Below are 11,233 nucleotides of genomic sequence, written 5' to 3' on the forward strand. Positions count from 1 at the left end.
TTGCAACAATTCTTTAGTGATTGGTGCGCTCCTTGTCTCGTCTTCAAACTCTCTTACTGTATTTATAAGGTCTTTATTTGGAGTTAAGGTTGGACCAAAGAGTTGTACTCAGTAAACTTCTCTTAATAGCATAATAGGTAGGGTGATTCACAGAGTGCTGTAATGTTGGAAACTCACCTATTACAGGACTTGATGTCACGTTCAGTAAGTGGAAGTACGTCAACATTAGTCCAATGTACCAAACCAGTACTAAAACCTGGGAAGATGTCCTCAGTCTGTGCTGACTAAAACATATGAGCATAAATAACGTTCACACTTTCATCAGCATAAAGTCTCATATTATCTGGAGTAGCACAGTAGATGTTTTACTTACTGTGACAACAAGACATGGATTTTGATTTCCAGTTCTGCCACTCTTCTTGGGTGATTTTCAGTTTCTGTGCTTCCTTTTCATTTCTGTAAAATAGAAAGAAGGAGATTTTTTAGATTCCTGGAAGAAACTACTTAGGTAAGACATAAGTGGCAAAAATTCTGTTTATAGCACTAATTAACATTTCTGTGGTCTTCAGAAACAATCCAGGACCATTTTATTTTAAGTAGTATCTGCCGTGCTTTATCCACATCTTAATTTGGTTAATCCCCTCTGTGGCTGAGGTGGTGTTTTGCTCCACTTCCTTTCCTAAACACCTGATTCTGCTCATCTGAACTACAAAATACCTACTATATTTCATCTTGGAAGTGTCTCTGTTTCAGGGATGGCAGAAATTAATCCTCTTTACCTCCATTCTGCAGAATGAGAGATCATTCAGCAAAAATTAAAACCAGATCCTCATTTGTCCTTTTTGTTCACTTGAAAGTTGGATTTATCCCAATTCCTTGGCATAAGGCTGAAGCCATATTGCTAGTTCTGAGACAGTCTTGTTTCAAGCCTATAGGCCAGCATGTTGCACTAGCAATATACTCATAATAATGAATTAATTACAGATCTGTATTAATGCACAGCAACCCAATGTTTCCAGAATCAAATGTTGGTCCCTAGTGTTCTTAGAAAGAAGAAAACTACACACCCCCTCAGCTGCAGACTTCTCAGCAGCCTGTTTATTAGTCACTTCAACTTTGCATACCCATACTAACAGAGAAGTCATAGGTGAGTATGCTAGAACGCCTCAAGTTATTTCGGCAGCAGCAATATGCAGAATTTTTGATCTCTTCTCTACTTCCTGGTGTCCAAACTCTGGAAAGACAGATGAGCCTCAGCTCACAGTTATTTTCAGCTTTTTCTAATAACAAACTTATCAGCTCCCTGTTTGAAAGAATCTATAGATTGGCCATGGTCTTAGCTAATACGACTTTTTTTCTTTTTTATTGAAAAAATAAACAGACTTAGAGGATGGAGCAGGAAGTGGCAAGAGAAGAAGAAGAAGAGAAGAAAGAAGGCTTGATTGAGTTTTATGATTCCTTCAAGGATATGTTTGAGTTCTTCTGTAAGAACACAACAATCCATGGCACCATCCGCCTTGTGTGCTCAGACAGCAATAGGATGAAAACAGTTTTTTGGACTCTGCTTTTACTTGCCAGCTTCGGCATGTTATACTGGCAGTTTGCACTTATGTTCAGCCAGTACTGGGCCTACCCTGTTGTCCTGACCATGTCAATGCATTCAGAGCCCAAGATGTTTCCAGCAATTACCATCTGCAACCTGGACCCATACAGGTAACCTGTGCTTTCCCTTGGCTGTAGTCATGTCTTTATGGTCACAAGGGTTCAGGAAGGGTCAGCAGCCTTACACCGGCAGCCTGGAGGAGGCTGAAGGTAGAGGGAGGTCTCTCTGCCTTACAGGGGTGGAAAGGGACTATTGTTATTTCCAAACTGGTTTTAAGATAAGATCTTGTTGGGAATTGTGCAATACAACAGCACGTAGCAGTTTATTTCATGCACTGAGTCAGGATAGAGGGAACTCTACCTTGTGACTTGGTTCAACCTGCTAACTGATTTTGTGCTCTGATAAAAACAGTCTTTCCCTGAAAAACACGGCTACTTGTGTGCATTCGTAATTAAACTACCGATCCCTGGAATGGTGCATGCTAGAGCTGATTCTGCTTGGGTTTTCATACCACAGAATAGCTTTAAGGAAACAATATAACTTCTATGGAAGCCTGCGTGGCCCTGCTTGTCAAACAAGGCTCACGCAGTAGTGGCAAGTTATTGAGACGTTTCAAATTGCATAGTAAAGGAATTATGTAATTTCCTCAAAATAATTATCTAATTGGCTGCCAGGAAGGCCAGCTTGTGCAGCTGATGTTGCATGGCTACAAGTTCTAAGGTTTTCAATGGAGGGCCCAGCAACTAGAAGTTCAGCTACTGGAGCTCCTAATAAATTAATTTATTGACGTTAGGTATGCTAAGCATAGGCACCATAATTGCTGGCTTTTCTCACACAGACCTGAAGGCCTGCAGGGATCAGGAGAGTAGCCCTTCCATAGATCCTGTGAGGGTACATAAAATAAAAATTGTCTAAGGGAAATGTGGATATTCACAGAGAGCTAATATTTCTGTCCCTTGCAGATTTGAACTGGTTAGCGAACATTTGGTGCAATTGGATCGCATGGCAGAGGAATCTATCACTTTTTTGTACGGCATCAAAACATCAGCCAGCTTATTCCACATGAATGAGAAAAACATCCACGTAAAAGACTTGTCAAGCATAGGGAATTTCAGCAGATCTGGCTTCAAGCTGAGCCAAAACTTCTCACTCTTGAGAATGTCTGACCACACCAACAAGTCGGGGAAGAAGCATTCCAGCGTGGGCTTCAGGCTGGTAAGCGCGTGGCCTCTCAGGTTTTAAGGGGCAGGGGTGGAGGGGGGAGCCAGCCGGGCAGGGGCCCATCCCACCGTACCTGAGCAAGCAGGCAGGGAACGCTCGCGGATGGCGGGCAGGTCCAACCAAGAGTCCAGCTCACCAGGCAGGTTCATGGTGATGAGGATGAGGTAGGCTCCAGACCAGGCCATGAAGGCACCGCGACGGAGCGAGGGGGCCCACAGAGAGGCAGGACCACAGCCGCATCCCCCAAGGAGGGGCTGAAGGCCCAAAGCTGAACTTAAATTTGCTCCTAGGCCCACGGGCGGAGGGTGTGGGTGGAGGCCGCAGGTGAGGCTGCTCAGGGCCCCACAGGCCCATCAGTGCTCTCAGGGCCCTGCAAATATCTCGCAAGGTACACTCAAAAGAAGTGAGTAAAAAAACAGTTTCAGTGCTGTGTAATGGCAGCTTGGAGGATGCTTCAGGAGAGCCCATCCCTGCCTCTAACGGTTTATACTGATTGCCAGGATTCTTGTGAAGTGGAACAAGAGCGACATCAGTGGTCTTACACAGCCCACCCACCTGTAAAGTCACACAGTCATAGAATAATTGTTCAGGTTGGAAAAGCCCTTTAAGCTCCCCCAGCCCAACCATTCCCCTAACCCTGCCATCCCACCACTAAACCCTGGCCCTAAGCACCGCATCTGCCTGGCTTTTAAATCCCCCCAGGGATGGGGACTCGACCCCTTCCCTGGGCAGCCCCTTCCAATGCTTGAAGTCCTTGTGGTAGTGACAAATTCAGTAGAGAATGGTATCAACAGGCTATGGGAATCATTGTACCCCCTTTCTGAACATATACAAAACATCTAGATTTAGCAGGCAAGCCTAGAAATAATGGAGAAACAACAGGCAAGGATTCCCTCAGTGTCTAAATGCTGTGGTACTAGTGCCACTAGAAATGTTGCAGGTAAAATGAAAGATGGCAATAACAAATCAAGAGGATGAATACAATAAATGTGTTGTATTGGACTTTGGAGAAGAATGCAAATGCTTCATATTCTTCATATCAAAAGCAGGTTTAACATAGATCTGAGAGCAGAAGCTGTGAGAGAGAGGTTGGTGTGGCTTGAAAGGCCGGCAATTTTTGCCTGATTCTTATCGTCCTGCCCTATCCTGAAGTCCTTCACCAGGCACACTTTCACCAGAACCTGTGGGTGTTCACCTGTCTAAGGCCTGAGTAAGAGCAAAGAAAGCATCTCAGGACTTGGTTCATGATTCATGGGTTGTGGAGCATTCCCACCAGCCCTGTCCTTCCTTCTCCCGGGGTGCTTGAGTGTGCTTGACTGCTCTCTTCTCCTGCCTCTTTTCCCCTGCACTCATTCCCCTGAGACGAAGTAGCACACCTAAGTCAGCTTCAAGGAGAAAAGGTGCTTAGCATGTAACAAGATGACCTCCAGAGGTCCCTTCCAACCCAACCTCAGCCATTCAGTAATTCCGTGATAACTAAAACGATCAAAGACTTCACTTGCTGGAAAAATAGAGGTTCCCCTTGTCCCTGTGTCCAATATCGCCTTTACCCCCCAACCTCTGTTACTCTTAGGCTGTCATCTCCTGGCTGTGCTGAATGTCTCCCTCTCTTCTTTTCTTCCAGTGCAATGCCACAGGTGGGAATTGCTTCTACAAGACCTACGCATCTGGGATGGATGCAATTCTTGAATGGTACAGGTTTCACTACATGAATATTATGTCCCAGCTACCAGTTATAATCAACATTTCTGATCACGAGGAGCAAATAGAAGATATGGTCTACTCCTGTCAGTATGATGGGGAGCCCTGCAGACCCAGGTATGTTACTTCTTGCGATGCTAATTGTAATTTCAGCACAACTCAAGGACTTGGGAGACTGAAACTGAGCCTACACGTTCAGGCAGTGCCGGCACTGCACCTCATGGCATACTGTCAGGCATAGCCCTTGTTGGAGCTAGTGCCTTAGGGTGTCAAAGAAGCCTGAGAGAAATTAAGCATTTACTGGTAGAAAGATGCATTGACTGTATCGAATGGTAAAGGATTAATGTCTATCTGCATGGGAGGAAAGGAGCAGGAATCCTCAGATATCCAATGGATTAAAGTGGGATCTCTTTTTATGTAGCAATGAAAAGGGGGAGAGAAGGGGAAGAAGCTTCAGACACACATTGAGTCATTTGCTGGTCTACTTGTTTTCAGCTGATGAACAAAGTTAGCAGCAATGCACTCATGTGTGACACAGAATAAGCAGAAGGCAAACTTAAGTTTTTTTCTGAGCACTTTCAGCAAAGAGGACAGGGGTCTACAAAGTTCGTTGTAGATCATTTTATGAGATAAAGTCCTATCTTACCTTTCCTGGAGGCAATTGACTCTTACGTTCTTCTGCACTTACTGTCTGTGCACTCAATGGTGAGCATCACCACTTTTGTACGTGTGTTCATCCAACTCCTCCTAAGAACTCTCATAAACTGGCAGAATGTGGAGGCTGACTTGGCCATAATAAATGGTATCATATTTAAGAAAACAAAGAAAGACAGCATCTATTTCTCCTATTGATTAGAGCACAGAACTTTAACCTGCCTGGCTGTTGGAACAAGCAGGGAGAAATTTAGTCTACTTGGCAGAAGGAAAAGCAAGTCAGAACTCTGAATTTGACTCCTGTGTTGGCCTCTCTGGCTGTAACCTTGGGTGAGCAGAGAATCCCTGTGCACCTGATTTTTTTCCTTGTCTCCAGTGACTTAACAACCCTTTCCCATAGGCACTCCTGTACATACACACACACACACAAAACACATCCTATATAGGAGTAAAGTTATTGCTATGCTCATGATTAAAACCCATCAAAATCTCTCTTGATTTCAGTGACTATGTTCACTTTCACCACCCAGTCTTTGGAAGCTGCTACACTTTTAACAGCAAGGGAACAGACCCTTTTTGGACAGCTACGAAACCAGGAATTCCTTATGGTATGTTACTTGGCAAAGGGTGGGAAGAAGAGCTAAAGTTAATATAATTTGGCTATGGGTTAAATATATGTCTTCTATACATAACTTACTGACATATAGTCCTCTCTTCTAGTCTGACGGCACAAATTATAAACTGTATTTGCTTGCTTCACTGGCCACAGGTATATGATAGCCATATCAGCCATATCTGAACTTATAGCAAGCAGAATATTATTTTAGTTTTCAAGCAGAATATTATTATTACAGTTTTGGAATTGGCTGGAGCAATTGCTACCTGACTGCTCACCAGGTCTCTAAGGAAAAAGAACAGCTCTTCTGTGAGCTAAGACAGCAATTTGATCAGTGATGAGAATTCAAGATGTGGTGGTGTTCGTATTTTGGCCCAAAATAAGTTGTTATCTGCTTCCCCTTCATTTGGCTTGCAGGACTTTCCCTTATCCTGAGAGCGGAGCAGAAGGATCACATCCCACTCTTGTCTACAGTAGCAGGTGTGAAAGTGATGATACACAACCACAACCAGACACCGTTCCTTGAGCATGAAGGCTTTGACATCAGACCAGGCATTGCAACTACCATAGGCATTCAGCAGGTTAGCCACTTGCTCAAGAGCATTGCTGCTTTCCCTTCGGATCGCAGAGAGTTGTGAGGAGCTGAGCGCTGTGACTGACTCGGACAACGGACTTGTGGGCCTCTTGTGCTCACTTCTTGACTGTGCACGTGTATTTATGCGAGCCCCTTTTCTCTTCACTGGGCTCAGGTTCTCATGGGTAAACCAAAATTATTCCAAGTGTGCAAGTGGCCTTTTGGGGCCTTGATTCTGGGGCCTTGATTTTGGGCCTGATTTGTTTTACACCGAGCCTCTTACATCTCTTACATCTTGTTCCAGGTCTACACAGGGGGCTGCATGTGTACATTAGGATGAGAACAAACACTCAGAAGTGCTTTAGTTATTTTGACATGGTGAAGCAGCACTGACCACGTGCACTCTCCTACCTTTGCCCTGTTACTGTGTATGTTTTGTTAGCAAGGTATAACTTGGCTGCTCACCTGTATTACTACGCTTCCTGTGCTTTATATGATGCTCCATCCAGTTAAGTTTAGGTGCTGATGGCTAGTTGCAATTAAAGCTCCTAATCACTCAGGCCTCTTTTCTGTGTCCACAGGATGAGGTGAATCGCCTGGGTGGCAATTATGGGAAATGCACGACTAATGGTGATGATGTGAATGTTAAACTCCTGTACAACAACTCCTACACCCTGCAGGTATTGTCAGAGTGGCTGGCTGAGGCCCCAGCTTATTTAGTGTGGATGAATAGCAAACAAGTCATACCTTACTCTCTGGGGAGCTTTTACAAATCAGCAGGTTCATTGCCGGAGATAACAGAGTGATTCATGCCCCTGTGAAAAGAAGCTCAGAAACAGAGTGTTATAACTCTGTATGTGTTTTAACGAGTGAGAGCTACTCAGTCCCAGACACTGGGGCTCTTCCCTCCTTGTAACACAAGAGAGATCGATAGTGAGCCAGCCAAAGCAGCTGGACTGTTCTAGTAGGACATTCTTGGGCCATCAAGTCTTTATTTGTGTAAATGTTTGCTCCTGGCTCTAGATGCTTGAGCTGTTTAATTGAGTTGTTACTGGGCATAATGAAACAGGGAGCTGCGGAGAATTCTCTCTCACTGAGTTCAATACTGTTTTCAGATGTAAAGCCAAGGAACAGAAAGTGAAAATTTTTTGCATCATCATGCTCATGCTCATCATCAAGCTGGTGTCTTTTTGCAGCAACAAAATCTGTACATTGTCTCCTAGCAGCTGCATGCTACAGACTGAAAATTTGGGCACTTGAGAATTTCTGGCTTATCCGGTCTTTTATGTCTTCTTTCTTTTCCAGGCTTGTTTGCACTCCTGCTTTCAGCACATAATGGTTCGAAAATGTGGCTGTGGTTATTACTACTACCCACTGCCTCCCGGTGCTGAATACTGTAACTACAATAAGCAGCCTGCATGGGGTAAGAGCAAAAGCCTGCCGTGTCCTCCTTGTCAGAAGGGAACTACGATTATCCTATGATAATACTGGTTACATGACTTACAGATTGCTGCCCTTCTACTTTGTGGCTATTTCCTGCTTAATTTCCTCACGTCACTGAATCCGGCCCGATGGCAGACATCTTACTGTGTGTTTGCATGGATATCAAGTTAATGCATAAAAAAATCTTGATGCTACCAAGCATCCCTTTATTAAGGACATTGGTATAGGGTCAAGCTTTTTCATGTTACCAATATTGGTGGCTGTGCTGGTTTAAGACAAAGATTTTAATAACTTCTCTTGGTTTTCTGGTTGCCCTATCTTCATCAGACCCTTACAGGGAAGGCACCTGCATTGCGTGCATTAGCTTGGCCATCTGGAACCATTCCAAAGTGACAGGCAAAACCAGGTCTCTCTGAGAGGCCGAATGAGGGCAGAGGTTTTGGGAGCCTTCCATTCGACAGCCTTCCTTCTCCTGAGGAAGTGTCTGAGTGTGTTCCTCCCATTTCTTTCACCAGGTCACTGCTTCTACCAGCTGTACAGCAGGCTCAGAAATCATCACCTGAACTGTTTTGACCAGTGCCCCAAGCCTTGCCGGTAGGTCACGAAAGCAGAGCGCAATAAATGCCAGCTTGCAGGGGAGAATTACACCAGTGGAAATGTGGGCAACTTAGTGGAAAATTTATGGACCAACTGGCCGACTGAATTTTGGCATTTTCTGAAGCAGAGATTTCAGTTTGATGTTTGAAGCCCAATGCTGAGAAAGGAAAAAGGTGACAGCATTAGACAAATTAAATATGAATCTTGTGTGTGCATGACAGCAGAGAGGGGAAGTTGTTTTAATCACACTGAAACTTAAGCCCAAACCAAATAGTTTGTGCCATTTTTCAATCTATATTACTTTTCCTGGTTCACCTTTTTATTGTAGGTCAATTTCAAAATGGAAAGACATAATTTTAAAGCAAAATAGCAAATCTTTTGGTTTTGACTGTGTCAAAGAAAAGTTGTCAGGATTTTGAAACCATTCTAGTTTTCCTCCTGACCCGGACAGTTTTCAGGCAATCTCTGGTTTCATTTTCTAAGCTGACTTACAAAGCTTTTTCCAAGGTTCTCAAGAGCTGCTCCCAAAATTTCTGCTTTGGGCAATAGTTAGCATTGCTAAACTCCTTCATGTATTCACTTTTTAAATGCCAAGAGTCATAGTGATCACAATCTCCTTTTCTTATCAGGGAATCGTTGTACAAGGTGTCTGCTGGGACAGCTAAATGGCCATCAGCGAAGTCTCAGGTAGCCCCTACAGACCAATGCTATGTTTAGAGGGGATACTGTATGTACTGTGGCTGTTGGGACATTGGAAGCTAAGGGTGAAAACAATTGCTTGGGGCAAATAAAGCAAACTGGGCCAAAACCTGGGCCCAAGGGAATGATCCCATAATTAAGATGCCAGACTAAGATGCTCGAGAGGTACATTCAGTTCCAGTTCTAATCCAAACTTCCTTGTGACCTGAAGCAGTTCACCTTGCTGCCTTAGTTCCCACCTACGAAATGGTGTTAATGACCTTCTGCTTCCAGTGGGTGTTGTAACAACTCACTTATTACTGTTTGTGAGGGGCTGCAGCGGAAACTCCCTGAGTCACCAGATGGCCTCTTGCCATTTCTTATGTTCTCATGTTAAATGGGCATTCAGGCTGTATGACTGGGTAATTAATTCGTGTGGAGTAGGTGATAATGTAGACGTAAATACAACCAGTACATTTCAAAAGAGGAAATTATTTGGTGGGGTTGCCATTTAAAAGCAAAATTTAAGAACCAGAATACAATACACACCTAAAATATCAGTGCGTATTGCCTTGCTATTCTGGCAAATATAAGTACTACTTGATAGCTATCACTATATGTTATAAACCAATCAATTACATCCTTTTTTATTATTCGCAATAGCCCTTTTATTGCTTATGAAATCTACATTTACAAAATGCATAAGCATACAAAACCTCAGAAGACAGGATTGCCAATAACTTACATGTACTCTGCTGCAGGCCTGGGTCCGCCAAGCTCTGAGGCACCAGAATGGATATAACTCTACCAGCAACAGGTTAGTCACTGCGAGACGGTACTCGTGTTAAAATTATGGATCAACTTTTCATCCATGCAGAATTTGTAGATGTTAGGCTGGAAAGGGAGGACAAGAGAAAAATGTACAGCGTCATCCAGTAAATTTCCCATCTTTCCTCACCACCCTGTAAGACAGTCGCTTCTGTAACCTTTTTCCAAGCTCATGGTAAACCCCCTCAGGACGAAAGCTTGAGTGAGTGGTGAAACCTATTGCCTAGCAATCAGCACCTAAAATCAAGACCAGAATTCCAGCAGCACCTTTCACCAGGTGAATGACGCGTGGACGTCCCACCATTGCTAACTGCTCCCTTTCTCCAATACAGGAATGACATTGCCAAGGTGACTATCTTCTACCAGCAACTGAACTACCAGTCTGTGAACGAGTCTCCTTTACTCTCAGTAGGTTGCACTACATCAGCTCAAAGCATTGCTACCTGTCATTAGTTACGGTGTACTGCGTGTGGTTGGAGGGAGGAGTATTTACAGCCCCCAGGGCGGGGTGGGTTTATTCTTCTTAAGGAAGATACTTGAAAATTTCACATTTTACACAGTCACACAAAATTGCTCCCCAAATGGCAAGCAGCTATCTGACCTGCTGGCAATAGGCAATAATTTCACGTTCCCAGAGCTCTGCTGCGTTTGATAAACACAACCCTTTGATTCTTTCCACAGGAGAATCTGCTTCTGTCCAGCATGGGAAGCCAGTGGAGTCTCTGGTTTGGATCCTCAGTGTTGTCTGTAGTTGAAATGTTTGAGCTGCTTATAGATACACTAGTCTTGTCTCTCCTCTTCTGCTACCAAAGGTTCAGGTCAAAGAAGACTTTGAATGTAGCTCACACTCCTACCATCCCCAGCGTGAGCTTGACCCTAGAAAACTACCGAGTTGTGCAAGAAGAAGGTGGAAAAGGTGATGATTCTGCTCACACTCACCCTTCTGGAGTGACTATTGCCATGGGCAGCTACAGCGACCCACACCTTCACCCACTCTCCAGCAAGGTGGAAATGCCAGAGCTTTGCCCAGATGTGGTGCTTAATGGATTTAGATACACGAAGGACAGCTCTTTGGAAGGGGAACCGAGTAGCTGAGGAAGTGTTTGTGTGCACAGAGAAGTGGGAGACTTGAAACTCCCCTAATGCTCAGGTGCTGTCGGAAAGGTTGCTAAAAGAAATGTTCTGGATCCACGGACTGTGAGCGCCTAAACACCACGCTGCTGAGCTTCACAATCCTCCTCCAGCTATTGCAAGTTCATTATTAAACCATCCGTGTGCCCTGGATTCAGGCATCATGCAATGTTCTTTTGTACCTAAT

The 11,233-nt window shown here is 44.1% G+C and overlaps 1 protein-coding gene across 1 annotated transcript; it reads left to right on the top strand.

The window, feature by feature from the left end:
* The first annotated feature begins 1,390 nt into the window (after positions 1–1,390).
* Positions 1,391–11,010, top strand: SCNN1D (sodium channel epithelial 1 subunit delta). The gene is made up of 12 exons (XM_009646792.1): positions 1,391–1,713; positions 2,566–2,818; positions 4,449–4,642; positions 5,684–5,787; positions 6,213–6,376; positions 6,951–7,049; positions 7,675–7,792; positions 8,328–8,406; positions 9,039–9,096; positions 9,849–9,904; positions 10,248–10,323; positions 10,597–11,010. Exons 1-12 carry the CDS (start codon positions 1,391–1,393, stop codon positions 11,008–11,010), a joined length of 1,938 nt encoding a protein of 645 aa, XP_009645087.1.
* Positions 11,011–11,233: the final 223 nt, after the last annotated feature.

Source organism: Egretta garzetta, unplaced genomic scaffold (genome assembly GCF_000687185.1).
Source record: "Egretta garzetta isolate BGI_Z169 unplaced genomic scaffold, ASM68718v1 scaffold29, whole genome shotgun sequence".
In the NCBI taxonomy this organism is placed as follows: domain Eukaryota; kingdom Metazoa; phylum Chordata; class Aves; order Pelecaniformes; family Ardeidae; genus Egretta; species Egretta garzetta.

Bases quoted from the DNA above. Each gene is read 5' to 3' on its own strand.
- SCNN1D (XM_009646792.1), top strand. From the start codon at position 1,391: ATGGAGCAGGAAGTGGCAAGAGAAGAAGAAGAAGAGAAGAAAGAAGGC. The intron at 8,407-9,038 runs GTAGGTCACGAA...TTTTCTTATCAG, and splicing joins CAGTGCCCCAAGCCTTGCCG to GGAATCGTTGTACAAGGTGT. The intron at 9,097-9,848 runs GTAGCCCCTACA...ACTCTGCTGCAG, and splicing joins GGCCATCAGCGAAGTCTCAG to GCCTGGGTCCGCCAAGCTCT.